Below are 18,653 nucleotides of genomic sequence, written 5' to 3'. Positions count from 1 at the left end.
AATATATTTTGAAATATAAAATTCATATGCTTTTCAAAAGAAAATTACATACAATTTTTTCATGTGAAAGAATCCCGCTCCTCCATGTTGATAATTCAACGTGGCTGCAGCCTCACCGGAGGACACAGCCCGTGAAGTCAAGTGATTTGAGGCAAACACAGCTACTAAAGTATTTGATTACGTAGAAACATTCCCTGATCAGATAAATTCAATTCATAAATGAGGGGTTCGGCTGTATGGGGTATTTGTCATGACATGAACAACACAGGCCATGCCAGTATTGTGGTCCTTTCATTTGCACATAAAAGGATTCAAACAAATAGCCCACAATTAAAGTTTCAATACAGCCTCTGCAGGTGCAGTGACATTTCAAAGAAAATTTATAAAATTAAACGAGATACATACTTCAAGAAAGCTACATGGCCTTCAAGACAGAAAACACAAGCGTTGTGCGTCTGTTGCCATTTTCTGGCTACCTCGATCTGCAAAAGATTTAAAAGTATTTTTTCCTTTCAATAATTGAATTTATACTTCGAATTACATCCATGAAATTATATAATAAGCAGTGAAGTATAAATCCTTCATTATCTCAGGTTTCCAACTATGATACAGAAGAAACATAAACAAATCATGTTGCTATATGACAGATAATTAATTGAAAACATGGAAATAGTACATAAAATACCGAAGTTTAATGTCTTCAGTATTAACGAGATTTGGATAATGAAGACTTCATCGTATCAAGTATAGCTTTGAAGTCATCGTGGAAAGAATTTAATGACCGCTGTCGACCTGCAAATGCAATGCTAAACAGTTTGATCTCTTCTTCGAGATTTTTCTTCCTACGAACTTCTGTTTTCAAATCCTGAAAAGCGTTATCCTTTTGTCCTGTTGCTAGTTTGAGCATTTGAGATAAACTGGAAATTCGTTGAACCAGCCCTTCTTTATCTTCTTTCAGAAGATACAACTCCCTTTCCAAGCTCTGATATTTACCCTCAGAAATCTCAAGAAGCTTGTTACTTATATCCCTCTCATTTTCCAAGTTATTGTACTTTTGTTTGATCGTTGCGACTTCATTTTCTATTGCCTCCTTCCAATAAGCAATTTGCCCTCCCAAGGTATTTAACTATTGTAAAATGTTGAGAGAAACGCAGGATAAAACGGTAACCAAGAAATCCATCATGAAAACATGAGAGAGACCATCATTTAAAACTCAATTGAACCAAAGATGGAAGGAAAGCTAAGGAGAAAAAATAGATTCCGATTGTTAAGATGGAGACAATTAAGAAAATTGGCTTCGGAAACCTTGGTATATATGTCAAGGGAGTTACCTTGACTTTTGTGCTGATAAGGGAACCCATTGTATTTTCATCCTTTAGAGTTGATGCATCTGGTAATACCAATTTTGATATTGTGCTATTCAACCTCTTACAAAGCACACTACATTGCTCTTGAACCGACATATAATCAATCGTGGGAGATCGTTCCATACCATCCATTGATGTTGATAGATGAAATTCTAGATTTGAGAAGAGGCACAGGCCAACTTCACTTGTTGTCGATAGTATTTGTGCAGCAGCAGATCTCTCGTCTGGGATGAAGTCCTGATCATGCCAAAGACAAATATTACCATTTAGTGGATGCATACAATTAAATGAAGGATAGTAGAATTATACCAAGGCATCACCTGTAAAATAGAAAAAACATCCTTGTATATATCTTTACAATTTGACGCGATCTCACGCAGGTTTTGTGGAAATTCTCTAATATGAAGCGCCTCTTGTTGAAGTTCAGATACCTCTCTTGTTAATTGGCTATTAAATGACACTTGTTCAGCATACTCTCTCTGATAAGCATGTATTGAGGCATTAGATGAAGAATATGAATTACCATCAAGGTAAATAATTAGAGGAACAAACAGAACGCTATTTTCAATGCATTCCATTTACATAGCCCTTTTCGTGATTTAGGACAAATTACGGTAGCAGCAACAGACCTTAAGTTCATCTCTTTCCTGAACCACAAGGTTTAGCTGCCTTTGGAGATTTTGAATCTCTTGACTGTGATTCTCCATCAAGAGATCCTGTGATAGACACCCAATATAAGAACATACTTGCATCTCCGACAATTCTGATAAATAAATGAATCAGAAAGAACGTTTTTTAACTATAAAATATTATCAGCATTGGACCTCACAAAATAATGCGTGGTTTCTCAGAATTACACATACTCGTTCCAAATCCATAATCATGAAAAGCTCTAGGGAATAGGAAATATTATTTCACTATGTTTGAGAATTAATACCACTTATTATATGTATTAGACCTTCAATCACAAGTTATGGACAGAAATCTGTGTCCTTACATATAAACTAGATGTCGACTGATGATTAAAGTAGCCTGCCATCAACAATTCCCAGGACAGTAGTAAAGAAGTAAAACACAGCATTGGCAAGGTTGATGGACAAATATACACAAACCATTTTAGTCACATTTATTTATCAATTACATAACAGAAAGACAACAAATAATATGATAATTCAGAGCGAACAATGACAATGAGATCAGAAATTTAGGAAGCCAGATGAATAAATACCTCATTAGATGGAAATGATTGAACTTTCCTTGCAGGAGTCGTGTGGAGTGAATCAAGGTCAACCATGAAACCTTTATTCATTTTCATCCACGTGTCTTCATCAGCAAAATTACTAAATGAATCTGGAAGTGGGCTAAACTCGGATTGCATCAAGTGTTGCGATCTCTTGGCAACAAATACATTTGGAGCTGCTTTATAACATGGGGTACCAAAACCTTTTTCTTGGCTCATGCTGTGACAATCCATGCTTCCATCTTGAAGGCATATTGTGCCATCATTCTACAGCCATTATTAGACGCTTGTTTGAATCAATATGATTGCCGATGATGGGTTCAATAGAAGTAAGCTAGAAAAAAAACGAGCAGAATGTTGTGTGTTCATAATGACAAATAGAAAGAATAAGATTATTTCACTTGTTTGCCATGACCAAAATTTTTCTCAGTCCTTGTGGGAGAGGAAGTATAAATAAGATGATGGAAATTGAAAGTGAATCATCATTCATGCAAGACCAAACTCGTTTGATGGAAATCAGAACACCTGCCAGGAGGAACTGTGGTGTGCTTGTGATCAAATATCAAGGTGTAAACTGAGAAATATAGTGAAAATAGTACACACATAAATGACTTTAGTAAGGGTTCAACGGGTAAAAAGTAGCTTAATTTTGCGGGGTAAAGAAGAGAGGAAAATGTGCTGAAAATAAAGCCTTAAGGGCATCTCTAAGTTTTACCTGGAAAGAACTTTCGTCTGAGTTTGACAAAGAAACCAAATTGCTACGATGGTCAATTTTCATATTCTGTTCCCTAATGCACTGATCGCGCTCTTTATGCGATCGTCTTTCCTCCTCCAATGCTGTAGCCAGCTTCTCCCTCTCCAATTCATACTGACAAAAGGTTAAAAGAATGTTATTGTCAGAAGATATTAAAGTATTTGCAACTCCAATAAATACATAAAAGTTACCTTAAGCATCTCATTTCTCAGTTTCAGGATTTCTTGCTCTAAAACTTCTGCATGAGATCCCTGAAAAAATAATTTTACCGAGATCATTTAGTTCAAGTCCACGTCAAATATATAGCAAAACCATAGTTACCTGAAGTTTCCTCCTTAGTTCCTCAATTTCTAGATTTTGTCTCTTTAGCAAGGCAGCATCTGTCAATACCTGATATTAAATCAAAAAAAGATTAGCTATACCATCAGATTGAAATAAAGGATCCCATATCAATTCAGGGTACTGACGACCTGCGGAAGGGTACTCCACAATAGGTTCCAATATACTGATCATTAATTCTTAGACGTACAGCACCAAGGAAGGGTCAGACTGAATTTTTGCTAGGCAGGAACAAGAAATTACTAATTTGGAAACAATAAAGCCACTACTAAGTACAATGCTGTCAAAATAAAAGAAGGAAATCTGATTATTTTAATTCTTAAGCTCATCTTTAAATCATCATTTCCTTTACTTGGATGATAAATCTTGAATGTTTCTTCCTGTTATTGGTAAATTTAAATGAATCAAATCTTAATTGCTGAAATTGATTCAGTTGTACAAGCTTATAGTTGATTCTTGACAAGCCATATCTCAACGTCGAAGGAAGGAAAATATACCTCTGAAAACATAAATTTACTACGCTTACAGGACATCTTTACAGACCTCATTCACTTGAACACAATTGGTGATTCGTTTTGCTCTACTGGCAAACTGGAGAGTTCCTTTTGTTTCTTCTATGTGAACCTACAAATTACAGTCGTTTCCAAAAGTAAAATTGATATTAAGCAGATGCAATAGCAACATGAAAAAATAAAAACAGTAGTTAAAGACCTGTTCTGGTGCAACAGTGCAAATTATTGAAGTTTTTGCATTACCACCTAGAGCAGGTTGAAGAATACGAGTAAGCTTGCTGTCACGATAAGGAATGTGACCTCTGCACAAGAAATTGGATGAGTTAATAAACATTTATCACTATATTTACTGACAGACGCTTCGACTACGGACTACCTTTGCTTTTCATCCTCGCTTAGTTTGTTAATAACATTACCAAGAGCCATCAAGCTCTTGTTTATGTGTTTTCCTTCTTTCAGGCGAACGCCCCCAGCCTGAGTTTTAGCAACTCTTTCAGATCCAGCCAAGTCAACCAAGTTCTACATTGAAGAAATTAGACAAGCAAATGTGCAGAGATTAAAATACAAATATGATATGTATCATCGGATGCAAATCAAAATAATTGAAACTTACCTTCAGTACACTAGAAAAACTTCTCAGTAAAGTATGAAAAATAGACTGTAACTTTATTTTAAAATATTGGTAACACTAGTTTGTGTATTTTGGTTGCAGTTAGCCAGTAGTGAGGAAACTAACGAGAACCCATTCACTTTGGCAATAGTTTGGTCTCAAGTGGCAAAAATGTTGGTGACTTTTTAATAGTTCTAATGCAGGATTACGAACCAAGATCGAGACTCGAATAGCATCATCTGAACTTGAACCCCTGCTAGAGTTGGAAGCCTTTTGATTGCTTTCAATTACCTGGTTCATGATAAATAATTAACATTGATGATATAAGTGGGAGATATAAAGCATTTATTTTAAGAAACGAACATGACAAGTAGCTACCCATAAACACGGCATCAGAAAATTCAAGAGCATACTGCGTACCATTCTAAAAATAGTGTGTGATCTGCTACTGCGAGCATTCATGTTAGTATCACCAAAATGCCTACCAGCTGGTGAAATAGAAATAAAAAATATTTGGTTTGGATAAGTAAAAAGACTAAATTCAATTTATTTTAAATTGCACTCTGATCCAAAGTCAAACCTTCTCCAAGTTGGAGAAGACCAAGCACTTGGTCGATGCTGTTTACAATTTCCTCCCTGAGACCTGCAACAAATACTCCATGCTGGAGGACAAAAAAATTATAAGCCTTCGTGTATTAAAAGGAGTTAGTTACAATATAAGTTTTATATCCATAAATCACCACTAAGCTCTCATGAATTTGAAGTTTTTGATTCTCCACCGCAAAAAGGTCAATTATGTCTTCATTATAAATTTCCATATAGGAAACTCGTATTAGAAACTCCCTATCAGATGCCTAAATACAAAAGGTAATAGTTCATTAGAATAATGATAACGATTTTTACTGTTGAAAAAAATTAATTGGAACAATTTTTATTGTTGAAAAAAAATGATCTTATCACCTGCTGAATATTAGCAAAAATATCTTTCACGGCCCTATGGATAATTCCAGGATCATTTTCTGTGCCATTCATGGTAAAAGTCTTCCCACTACTCGTTTGTCCATATGCAAATGCAGTTCCTAAATTACAATTCGATTATCTTTATAACAGCAAGAATTTAAACTGGAGCAACATATCATAAGCCAGACTCGGAAGAGATGTCTAAGTTTGATGACAGTATAGGAAAGCACGGAGCAACTCAATAAAAAGAAAATATTTTCCTTCAGATAAAAACTATCCTTAAATTAGTCCCCATCTATTGCTTCAACAATCAAGAATGTCCAGATTAAACAGAATATATTAATAAATCTACACCAACTTCCTGTTTGACATATGTTCTTACATTTTTCTTTAACCTATCGTACTCTTAAGCAATTAAATTGGCCAAAATAACTCAAAAAAGAAAAAGAGAAATAATAATAGTGATACGTCATTACCGTTGAATCCTTCCACCGCAGCGTGGATAATGTTCTTAATAAGAAGCTCATAAACCGTACCATTACTGCAATCCTGGTCGAATACATGATCTACGAACAAAGCATAAAATTAAGCAATCGTTCCACAGATCCAACTCAAAATACTTTTAAAACTTTAAAATAGTTCGTAAAATCACTTACCAAAAGCAAATGACATTCCAGAAACTGGAGTATTATGAACTCCATGTAGCGAAACGCAATTATTTTCAAATTTCCAGTGATAGGAATTTCGCGATTCCTCATTAGATGATGGTCTCACTCTCACGGCGACGCAAATCTTCTCCATTTTCAAACGGGCAGCCTTTTGGCAGCGAGGCAGTAGATTTTGTTTTTGAATAATTTGGAAGCTCCAACGGGCGTATTTTCAATCAATAGAAGGGAACGAGTTTACCAAAATACCCTTTAATTTTTGGGCTGCTACTTTTGGTTTAGTTTGATTTGGACCGGTTAGATATTGGGCCTAGCCCATTGATTTTGTTTGCAGAATCTTGTTTACAGGGTACGGCACAGTAGATTATCCAGTTGGTTTGCGATTATATTTGGATCATGTCGTTATCACAGAGAAGATTATCCATTCGGTGTGCGATTATATTTGGATCGTGTCATGATCATGTAAAACTAACTGCCGCTGTTTTCCGTGTGCTTTCGGACTAATGCAATATTCTGCATTATGCAAAATGTGCTAAATTGACAAGCTCACTCAAAAAAATATTAAAAGAAAAAAATGAACTCCTCACAATCGGGGGCTCATCTACTACACTACCCCTTGGGGTCGTCGTTGGGTATTCAAAAATATGCTTTAGCCCAGTGAGCTCTTGTATTGTAATATTCCATATTCTGGTTATCTGAATCAAATGCACGCTGACTAGAACTTTTAGCAGACATGAATCATCCATATAGTTACATGAAAAAAGATGTTGAAGCAGCGTTTGTACCATAATATGACGATCTAGAATTTTTACTGTATCGAAAATTTGTTATAGTAGGCACACATTAGATTTGATCATGTAGACGTTCTTTTCCCCCAAGGGTCCCAGGTGAGCTCAGATAATCTGAGGATGAAAGTGTGATAATTTTCTGGCTCGCAACTGAGTGAGTGTATAATTTTATTATTAGTACTGTTTTGGCAAACTGCAAATGTATTCCAAAAACACGAGCTATATACAAATGAGCTCCACCGTCTCTCTCTAAAACATGTTCACCTAGTCCACGCACCAAGTCAATCAATCTCATCGAGGTTCCTTGATGTCTACAAGTTCACAGGAGGACTCCCCTGCATTTTTCACATCAAAACGAAAGTGAGGATCGAATCATTTCAACTCGTGATAGATCTAGTAACTATATCTCATCATTCATGTGAAAATAATTCTCGTTGCAATCGTTTGTGTAAACATTTTAACTATGACTTTTTCCCTGAAAAAGAGATCATGACAAGTTCCCCAATTGGCTTCCAACATGATTTACTGTTAAGATTCTTGATTAAACTACCGGAATAAGATTGCAAAAAAATAAAATAAAACTTCTCACCTTGAATAAAAGATCTTGAGCAATGTGTTCCCATGGTAATGATACGGACATTAAACGGCAATTAAGGGGAAGCATCTCTTCTTCTGAAGGTTGATTGGCAGATGTTGCTGCATACGCATGTTTTGCCGCCATTGATGCAACAGAGGCTGCTGTACGAACCATAGTCCCTATCCCAAGTCCTTTTTTAGATATTTGAATTGGTGAGTGAGGACCTGATTCAATTTTGCTTTGATCTATCACAGGAAGTTACAAAAGTCAAATTAAATGCATATCGACTGCACAAATAAAATATTCATCATGGAAAAAGGGCTTGGTAGATGATACCCATATGGGTAGTACCCTTATCCAGTCCGCATATGACGCGTGTGTGAGTGGATGTGGATAAGAGCACTACCCATGTGGATAGCACGAACAAAACCTGAAAAAAGGACTAGAGCTATAGCCAGTATCGTTATCAAATTTAACTGATTAACACAAGTAGCAATAAACCAAGATATCCACAAGTACATCAATAAAGTTTAATAAAACTCAGACCTATGTTTCTCAGTTCACAACATATATAAATAACAACAGAAAAGTCAATTTACCTAGAACACCAAACACAGCTACTTCAACTTCCCCACGCCCTCCAGGACCTTTCATGTAAATTCGGTCAGTTTTCCCAGAAGAATGCCCAAGAGAGAGAATGTTTCCAAAACCAGTCCTTCCCGCTGGAACATTGACAATACGAAGGAAATGAAAGGCATAGCATTAGAAAAAATTTTCAACTGCAACACAATTGAGCATAAAAATTATTTTAATATAAAAACTTTTACTTTTATACAAGGAAACTTATAAAAGACATTCATCCTGATTATGGTGGTCCCAACCCCAAGGGCAACACAATAAGGTGCAGAATGGATCAAAACACTAGCCTGGTCTTTCTCTAACTCATTGTGAAAAGTATAGTCCCTAGATACTTTCATATTCAAAATATAAACCAGCAACATAAACATCTTATAGAACACAAAACAATACCGAAGATGTAAATACAAAAAAGAAATAAAAACCACAGTATGATACATCAGATATGGACGAAGTAAATTACCATCATATGCTTCTCGGACCATTTGATAACTAACAAAGCCTGAAAAAAGAGTGATCTGCAACCACAAGCCGTAATAGCTGTAAATATATTCGTTAAAGATGAATCAGAAAGCCATGCAGCAAAGAAGAAAACCAACAAAAGCTTCACGAGGCGAAGATCTCTTTTTAAATGATAGGCTTCAATAATCTCCGGCACACGCATGAACTTAAAATGGTGAATAGTCAAAGTACAAGTGCGATGCAACAAAAATGTGAGTGCAATTTTATGCAGCAATGACTCACGGGAGAGCTGAAAAACTTAAAAACCACATGAAGAATGGAGTTATCTTAAGTGCTTTTGGAGAGCAGTAAGATGCCGTGTCAAGGCATCAGGCTAAACACCAGTTGGATATGAGAGGAGAGCTCCTCTGTTTATGTTGTTATTTGGAACTACAATTTTTCTTTTTTTATGTGGGACAAGCTAATTAGAAAGTACTAGGGAAATTCACTTTAAATTTATGTTGCAGGAATAAATAACGTGAAGGGAAGGTGCACTGCAAGCATATTAATCCTTTTTTTAATTTGAAAAATTAAAACAGAAATTTAAGTTTTGGGAAGTTGAAAGCTACTCCAGTCCAAAAACAACACAACGATTAACATGAAAGAATGTTGAAAAGTGGTACAGGTACCAGAGTCTGAATTGATGAATATTCACGTACATGCATGGAATAAAACTACAAGGCAAGTTTCTTGCTAATCCCGTGCACAGTACTACAAAACAAAGAATCCATGGAAGAAATTCAGAAAAACACTTAATATGTGTATCACTAGGTCAAAAAATTTGAAGCCCACTAAGCCAGCCCTGGGAAACTCTAGTACTGTTTAAACTGGGTTCCTCAGGAAGGCCCGGAACATATATGGCCTTTTACCAATTAACATTTGTACATTAATATTTTTTGAAGTTATTGATGAACAAAATTAGGTACTATTTCGTAACAGCTCCCACTTGGTTAAGCCAAGTAAGACTGAGGCAGACAACCAGGATGGCTGTTATGGTTTCAATCAATTGCAAAACAATTGTTGCATTACTTACAAAACTGTTTATATGATTTACTGAACGCTACCTTGGAGTTTGTTCTCTCTCCAGCACTGGTGACAGTCTCTGAGGAAGAAATACCAGAACCACTGCTAGATTGCTCCATATTTTCGCTAGGAAATGCTGCCCCATCATGGGCATTAAGCAGTACACAATAGCAATGGTCTGTATCAGTTAAGACCTGTGAGATTAATAATTTAAATTTATATCAGCAACTTTTGCAAAATAAATTGAACTATTTTCGCTTCAAAAGATGTAAGAAAACATCATAAGAGGCTAGCCATGGTTCATTCTTCTATACATGTACATTGCCTATTTTAATATCCTCTCAATAATATTTGATATTTAGCTGATTCTATAATTTATGTAAAATAAGAATTTTAGTGCAAAGCATCCTGAGAAATCTAAATACTATCAAAACATTACTATTTAATAAAATACGTTTAACACATGGTAAACCCCAGAAAGACAAAGCTCAGGAAGACCAAATACATTCAGAAATAACATCCTGACAGCACCACCTACAACACCCATCCTATCCCGAAAGAAATAATTTATGAGATCCCTAACTGCTAAAAGTACGGGACAATCTTCAAAATCCTACTTATTCAAACAAATTTGAAGGGACACCTCCTCAAGTTGTTGAAAGGCTTAAAACCAAACTAAAAGGATCGGTAGAGTCATGATCATCTCCTCATGAATTGGATAGCAGCAACCTTTCAAGGAAGAGCCAAACTGCTTAACTAAAGAAATCTAACTTGTTATGTGTTACTTACTGTGGTGCTCAGGAGCTTTGAGAAAGGGAAATAATTAAAAAAGGGCACAAAAAACATCCTTAGGAAAATACAGATCGAAATAATTCAAAAGCAGCGTGAAATATCCAGATTACATAAAACTAGCACCTTACCACTGCATCAAAAGTGGAATCAAAGTCATCAACCGCAAAACATATATCCGGATAGGCAGACATTGTTTCTACTTCCTGATTGCATGTGTAAAGACTGTCATTATAACCAACAGGGGAAATATTTCGATAATAGAGCCAACTTACTTGAAAGCAGGGGACTTACCTTCCTTGAATCCAAATGAAAATTAATGCGATTCGGAGATGCATACACAGTCTTTACGACCTGTGTAACAAGAAATGTTTGTTTAAGTTCCTATGTCTTATGAACGAGGATGGAAATGAAATCCACAAAAACAAGCACTGATATAAATTACATCAAGTTAAAGATATTATTATGCGTGATGTAAAATACCAATATTTTGGCAAAATATACATCCATAGAAGTCTTGAGAATAGGATATTTGAGTAATCTGATTTATTGCTACATATGTCCAGACTCCAGTGGTAGATTTTCTCATGCAATTGGTCTCACAAGAGGATTCAGAATATTTGCAAAGACATGTTTATGAGCACAATAATATGATTTGAGCTTATTGCTAAGTTAGCAAGCCAACATCTAAAATGAACTTCAAAAAAGTCAGCACAGGATTTGAGCAGCCATTTTTCCCTCTGGTGGAGCATTTGGTTTCTCATGATATAGGTCCTAAATTTGAGATACATTGTGATAATTCAAAGAGGCCAACAACCTCAATCCTGATCCATCAATATAAATGATGACATATAAGCACATAAGAGAAGATTTTACACTTGACAACAAGCAGATTTCAATCCTGAACAATCGAAGATACCTTATAGATAGGAGTCAAAGGTCTCCCTTGGGAAGATTGATATTGTTGAAGGACCTGATGGCTGCATCCGAAAATAATACAGTAGATAAATTAAAAAGGAAAAATGTCAATAATTAAGCAAATAAATGGATTGATAATAACCTGCAAATTGCTACAGTGACACTGAAGGAAGTGTGGGCAATCAAATTTAAGTAAAACGAGCGCCTCCAATCTAAGTCCTCTGAATTTTCACCAAGTAGTTCATCTAACTGATAGACAATAAAAGATTAGTTTCATCTCGTGACAAATTAGCATCATCCTATCAAGCAGAATGTAGACATAGATCCAGACACTGGTTTTGGCCAAGCAATCCAACTAGTCTATGTTAATAATAAAGATTATTTATTGATACACAAAATCTTTTTGTAGAAACATGTATATAAGAATACGCAGATGTTACAATCAAATTATTTTATTGTTTTACAGATATACACTCTCGTACCGCACATACACACACACAGAGTCTAGACTTGAGAGCCTTGTTACTTTGGCCAATGTTCAGAAGGTATAGTTTAATATCAGAATTTGAAATAGGAGGACAGTCACCAAAGTATTTTGTTCTCGGTTTACCTTAGAGGCCCACCTGCGTACAAAGTAGGGAGAGTTGGTTTCCACATTTTCAGTGAGTTTCTGTCCTGGCACACTCTTCACAGATAAATGCATTTACATCAGATTCCACCACTAACACAAAAATTGACTGATGACAACATAATATAAAGCTTAGAAAATACCATTTTCCGAACAAAGAATATGAGATCGTCATCTTGACGACCCCTGGACACTCTACCACGAACAAAATATAAATCAATGACGTCACGCCAGAATCCTGAATCCATTTCCACATCTGACGTTTCTTCCTCATCCAATACAGTTTTCCCAATCAACTTTGAGTGTTTCCTCACCATACTCAGTAATTCATCCCTGCCAAACGTTTTAATTTGAAAGTATTATTAACTAAAAACAATGATAACGTACAATTAACTATACATCATCTGCTTATCAACAAGTGCCCTTTTCGAAGAAGCCACAAAAGTTATTTGTGGATTTGCACCCAGAAAAGAAGGAAAAAACAGACGCAGAAGTTCAAATTTTCGACTCAAGAATTAAATAATCAAATTCAAAAACGAATTAACTCAAAAGTTTTAGCAAAAATTTACTATCACGCCCAAGTAGCTAAAATCAGCAACTCAAAATTCCGAAATGCACTATTCGATCCACAAAAATAAGTAACTTGTCCCATTTCATTGAACTAATTAACACATCGATAATCACCAAACTAGTTTCGTTATCTGAATGACGCCCTTTAAACGTAAAATCCAATCAAATGAAGCAAAATTGAAGCTCACCGAGTGGGGGTTTCGGATTTATCATCTAGCATTTTTTAAGCTGGGTTTTCAAGTCTTAATCCAAAGCAATTATATTTGGCGATCGAGGTTGAATTATGATAACTGCCAGATTATTGTTTTCAAAATACCAACGGATGAAGATTTTTTCTTCTTTCTTAGCTTCTGGCTTGTTTCAAAAAAATGAGAAGATCGAGGAGAGTTCATCGATTGATTTTATTTTAATAGATTTGTTTAATAATAGCATTCATTTAAATTTTGTAATTCCAATTTAATCCTTTACAGCACACAAATTATTTTTAGTTTCAAAGGAAGCTTGGCAGGGTGTTCATCGGTCGGTTCGGTTCGGTTCGGTTTTCGATTTTTTATTTCGGTTTTTTCAGTTTTCGGTTTTAGAAATATATAATCTGATATCCGAACCATTTTTTTCGGTTCGGTTCGGTTTTCTACCAAAACGGTTCGGTTAATTCGGTTTTGATATAATTATTTAAATTAATAATATAAATATATTGTAAAATATAATATGTTAACTTTCTACGTGTTTTCTTAGTAAAATATTTAAATATAAGGTCTAAATTAATTAAACAAACAAAAATCAACTAAAAATGGTTCAAAATAGTTTTTCATTAACTAAATATCATATCAAAATATATAATATAAATAAAAATATAAAAAAATTATTAATTTAATGAAATTTCGGTTTGTTCGGTTTTGACATATATAATCCGAAACCGAACCAAATAAACTTCAGCTTTAACATTTATATCCGAATTAGAAAATTCGGTTTTCGGTTCGGTTTGATATTCGATTTTTTCGGTTTGAATTTTCGATTTTTTCGGTTTTATCCGAAGTTTGAACCCCCTGACTTCAGGGACCTACACCACAAAAAATAGGCTAGATGTGACATAGCTACAACTTTGGGCTTGAGTCTTGAAATATAAATTGGTTTTGGGCTTTGATTGGCCTCAAAAGTCGACCTGATCCATTATAATTTATAAACATTAACATAATTAGGAGATATTTTTATATTATTATAGGTAAAAGTGTTATAATCAATGATGAAGCGCACTTGCTAATAATCATTCTGTCAAGCAATGCACGCCTGCTTCTTTTCAACACACGCATCTGCATATGTAATATGATCAATCTCATCACTGTTGTGAAGATGAGAGACCATAATCTTATAGTCGCTAGCAGAACGAGATGACCCGCAACCCACTATTTAGCTTAGTGGGGGCGGGGCAAGGCGAAACGTCGATTCTAGATAATATATATAGATAAAAAATGGTGCAATGAAATTTTTATATTTATAAATGTATATTATGATTTAAATAATTATTTATGTTAAAAAAAGTTGAATTTATGTTAAATTAGTTATACGCTCATTCAAATTCACAAAACTTCTGTTTTTATTTTTTTATTTTTAAAGAGATGTGAATAAACAAATAAAATTAAACGTCATAATTATTTAATTTTGTGTCATATCTAAAATTAACTCCATAAAACCCAATATGCATTAACCTTACAAAATGAATGATCAACGTAGACCCCTACCCCAGCCACCACCCTAAATTAATTTAAGAGATTAATGAATAAATAATAAGTTATCAATTAAATTAAACTTCGGCTCTCCTCACTAACACAATCTCTCCTCACTGGCATCATCATTTAATAAAATCTCCACTCCAACACCTCAAAAAGCCATGGCTGCCACCACTTTCAACCTCAGAGCCAGCACCTCAACCACCGCGACGAGGCGGAGTGGTGCCGGCATGGCCACTTGGCTCATAAACGGCTTGGTCGGTGGGTTTTTTGCATCGTTGGAATGGTGTTCTTGCATTCAAATTTCCACCCACGAAGATGATTTCGGATCAGATGAAGCAACTGATATGCCTCTGATCTTCAATGACGCCAATTTTAGAGGTGATCACCTGCATCTGCATGATGGGAATCTCAGGAGACGAAGAATAGGCAAAGGTAAGAAAAGTAGATTACTGTTTTGATTGATGATTAATCAATTTCTATAAGTGGTTAATTTTGTGTATGGAATATTAAATATGTATAATCTTTATTCTTCATCTTTTTTCACAGCTCTGCAATTTATTATATTATAATAATTAAATATTTATAAAGTTGAAACATGGTGTAGCATAATTGAGAATGCAAAATAATTTTGTTCGCCTTTTTTTATATAATAATAATTGTGTTATTGTATATCATAAATGAACAAGGGGCTAAAAGATACAGTGAAAAATTAAGAATCTTAAATCTTAAAGGAAACCAAAAAAAGGTAATAATATAAATGTTTGGAAATCATATGAAAAGTGAACGAGCAAGCTCAGCAGGGTCGACTTGCCTTTATTTATCCAAGGGTATTTTGCCTTTTGCTACAACGATGCAATTTGATTTTGCACAAATATCTAGAAATCTTTTTTTAAATAATAATAAATAAAAACGTAATAGCGAAATTGCATGATGGCACCGAAGTTACTTCATATATATACTCGCGTATTCGCACACACCTGTTTGTGTGCGACGAAAAATTGCTTTTTTATATTAAACTTAATTTCAATTAAAAAAAGCTAATAAGTTTATGGGAGAAAAAATAAAGGTTTTTTTGGGTTTTTTTCAATTAAATAGTTTTGGGTTTTTTTATTATTAATTATATCGGCATACAAGAGATCATAAGACCATATATATAATTTGCCGCATAATAAGTTTCTTGATATCAAATTTAACAGATCTTAGACATGTTCAGAATTAGATATTTACGACACATGATACAGGATCGATGCCATATGAACATAAAAATTAAACAAACGAACTCAAAATCATTGAAATTTCACGAAAGGGGAACAAGACAAACTGATGCAATACAGGACAGTTCAAACCTGTAAGATTTAATATCATTATATAACTAGAAACAGGGTGATCAATCCCCCAAATCAGAGAGATTAATATTGTAGCTGCAATTGTGAACTTGTACGTCTTGAGTATACATTCATTCGCAGAGCACCAGGAAGATCATCCGCTACTCTTTTTTTTTTTTTTTTACCTAACAAGATACCCATCCTCGGGGAGCCAAGTACAGAATGTTCATATCCTGAGTTGCTCGATGATTTTAAAGCTAACAACGAACTCTAAACATAAAGTTTCATTGGCCATCATTTCAAGAATCTAATCTATGTACATGAATGGATACTGCAAAACGTCTTGTCGTCTCTTTGGCTACTTAAAAGAAGTCATCAAGTTTCATGCAGGCAACATAACCCGTGTGTTTCCCACAATGTGTAAAAACAACATGAGACACAGGGTGAGAATCACAGAAGATTTTGAACCAAAGTATCTCACTACTTCAAATCCCCTCTCCACGACCTCATCATGAACCACATTAAGACTCCTTTTCAAGAACTCCATCGTTCTCCACAAGAAATACTCGATCACTGATCTAACAGTTTCGAATGTCACCCTACCAGTCACATCTAGCAGAAACTTACGGTTGCTAGGCACTGCTAATGTTGATGACACGCTACTAATCCATCCACTTTGTTGAAGATCGATGGATCCATTCATCTCTCCCCCCACTTTACCCAAAGAAGCCTCTGACTCAAAACCCTTCTTGTTTTTAAAACTCGAAGCTTCAGTATGATCAATGACGGAAGAAGAATCATTTGATCCCAATATAGGACCTGATTTCGAACTTGTCAGCGCTTGGTGAGATGTCTTAACAAGAGTTTCAACCATCCCATTACAGAGAGAAACCAAGATGCTCTTCATGTCATTTTGATGTTTCGGATTAGTCAACCCCGAGAACATCTCATCGTAAAAATTAACATCCATGGTTTTATCAAGATAAACTGCAACAGCAGTGCCAACAAAGGTCTTGATACTGTCTGCTACTAAAACCCTACATCTATCATCCGAAATCATATCTAACCATCTAGACGATGTCATGGAACTTGACTTCATATCTGACTGACCACTTTCACTTGGTCCTTCCGCAGAACCATTACCATAAAACCCCAAAACCAAATTTCTCGCAAAACTCCCAATAATCACAGAAATGAATCCCGTCCCAGCACCTGACATCAATTTATCCATGATCCTATCAGGAAGACTCGGTTTATCCATTTCTTGCATCTTGATACCGCCATCCCCTACCTTATAACCTCTTAAAATCCCTACAGTCATAGCCTGTGAAACACGGATTAAGGATTCCGAAAATTCCTCCGACCGAGCAATTTTCGACAATTGCCTCAAAGTATTAGGAATTTCATCTGAATCAGATTTCAGAAACTCTTTTAAATCCCTAGATACGACAGAAATGGTCTCAGCAGAATCAGAAACCATTTCAGCCATTGAAACCAAAGATCCCAATATTTTCATTATTCTCTCTCTTTTCCTAGATACAGAGGTTATATGGTACACTTTATACACACCATAGGTCGAAATTCCAATCAATCCCAGTAAAAAGATCCATCTTTTCTTCCTTCCAGCAAAATTTAAGCGGCTTCCCACCAACCAACTTTCCATTAAGCTAAGATGAAGGTACAACAAAACCAATTTCCAAATAAAACTACGAAATTACACGTCACCAACAGAATCAAGATAAAAGCAAAGAAAGCTAAAACAGAAAGCGAACCCCGGAGCCCAAATTAATCGAACCCTAGGCCACGCGACCAAAGAGGGGAAAAGATTAAATGGTTCTTCTATAATGCAAAATATGAGCGATTGCAAATACCGAAGAACCTTTTACGGGAGTCGCGCACTCTCATTGGTGTAATGACCAATATATAATGGCCACTGGATAAATTTTGGAATGCTACATGGAAGGAGGGACAAAAGACCACACCTGTAGAAGATGAGCCGTCGCAGAGGAAGAAGATATATGGGTTTGTTTGTTAGTTTCTTGGTTATTAAATATAATAATAATTGTGGTGAGACTGAGAGGAAAAAAACAAAGTGAATTGACTTTGAGAAGTGACACGGAATCAAGAATGGCCGATATTTGTTTACGAGTTCTTCACGAATGGGGCAGCGGTTGAGTTAAAATCTGGGAACTACATATTACATTCACTAGCTGGAAATTTGGGAATAAACTTCATCTATTACTATTTATTTTTTAAAAAATATAACCGAGTGTATTCAAATATACATTAGATTGATGAAAGGGTATTTTAATAGTGCGAACATCATTTGACATGTGGATAATAGTGAATGATGTGTAATATGGATATGATAAATAAATATATTTGGATAAGATAATTGTTCATAAGTTAATCATTTGTAGAACGTTAGCAAATATTAGATAAAAGAAACAAAAATAATCAATTAACGTCGTACCAAACTGTGATTTCTCAAGACAAAGCATACTTTGTGTTTAGTCAATCATTTGGGTATCACGTTTAAACACGAAAATAACATTCGGTTTAGGGTAGCTGGACTGAAAAATGTGAGAAACCTGTGGCATGTTTCACATGAAGTTTCCGAAGTGTGAAAACACATTGATTGTTTATTTTTTTTTATTACAACGCACGCTGGGCAAAGGGATCGAACCCGAGGAAGGAATCAGCTTAACCTGATGGGTGAGA

The 18,653-nt window shown here is 35.2% G+C and overlaps 3 protein-coding genes across 6 annotated transcripts; all 3 read right to left on the bottom strand.

Annotated features, from left to right (window-relative positions):
* Positions 1–566: 566 nt before the first annotated feature.
* Positions 567–6,668, bottom strand: LOC140982276 (kinesin-like protein KIN-7N). The gene is made up of 18 exons (XM_073448736.1): positions 6,439–6,668; positions 6,259–6,348; positions 5,783–5,901; positions 5,563–5,676; positions 5,403–5,484; positions 5,243–5,310; positions 5,036–5,113; positions 4,589–4,731; positions 4,412–4,514; positions 4,244–4,324; positions 3,683–3,751; positions 3,553–3,612; positions 3,323–3,475; positions 2,596–2,874; positions 1,997–2,083; positions 1,688–1,846; positions 1,332–1,604; positions 567–1,126 (listed from the first exon to the last, which is right to left on the bottom strand). Exons 1-18 carry the CDS (start codon positions 6,581–6,583, stop codon positions 707–709), a joined length of 2,523 nt encoding a protein of 840 aa, XP_073304837.1. The 5' UTR covers positions 6,584–6,668; the 3' UTR covers positions 567–706.
* A 340-nt stretch (positions 6,669–7,008) lies between these two features.
* Positions 7,009–13,279, bottom strand: LOC140983431 (uncharacterized). 4 transcript variants are annotated; one of them, XM_073450483.1, is made up of 12 exons: positions 13,066–13,279; positions 12,451–12,640; positions 12,290–12,364; positions 11,822–11,928; positions 11,681–11,741; positions 11,056–11,115; positions 10,893–10,967; positions 10,014–10,166; positions 8,912–8,966; positions 8,412–8,534; positions 7,825–8,057; positions 7,009–7,570 (listed from the first exon to the last, which is right to left on the bottom strand). In XM_073450483.1, exons 1-12 carry the CDS (start codon positions 13,095–13,097, stop codon positions 7,547–7,549), a joined length of 1,188 nt encoding a protein of 395 aa, XP_073306584.1. In that variant the 5' UTR covers positions 13,098–13,279; the 3' UTR covers positions 7,009–7,546. The 4 variants fall into 4 exon arrangements, with proteins under 4 accessions (XP_073306584.1, XP_073306583.1, XP_073306585.1 ...); XM_073450482.1 differs by having other exon boundaries at positions 8,912–8,988; positions 10,014–10,150; XM_073450484.1 differs by lacking the exon at positions 13,066–13,279 and adding an exon at positions 12,877–13,034 and having other exon boundaries at positions 8,912–8,988; positions 10,014–10,150.
* Positions 13,280–15,873: 2,594 nt separating this feature from the next.
* Positions 15,874–18,112, bottom strand: LOC140983023 (protein PHLOEM PROTEIN 2-LIKE A10). The gene has a single exon (XM_073449881.1). It carries the CDS (start codon positions 17,593–17,595, stop codon positions 16,315–16,317), a length of 1,281 nt encoding a protein of 426 aa, XP_073305982.1. The 5' UTR covers positions 17,596–18,112; the 3' UTR covers positions 15,874–16,314.
* Between the last annotated feature and the right edge of the window lie 541 nt (positions 18,113–18,653).

Source organism: Primulina huaijiensis, chromosome 8 (assembly GCF_012295235.1).
Source record: "Primulina huaijiensis isolate GDHJ02 chromosome 8, ASM1229523v2, whole genome shotgun sequence".
NCBI classification, from domain to species: Eukaryota; Viridiplantae; Streptophyta; class Magnoliopsida; order Lamiales; family Gesneriaceae; genus Primulina; species Primulina huaijiensis.
This window is presented reverse-complemented; position numbering and strand designations above follow the sequence as displayed.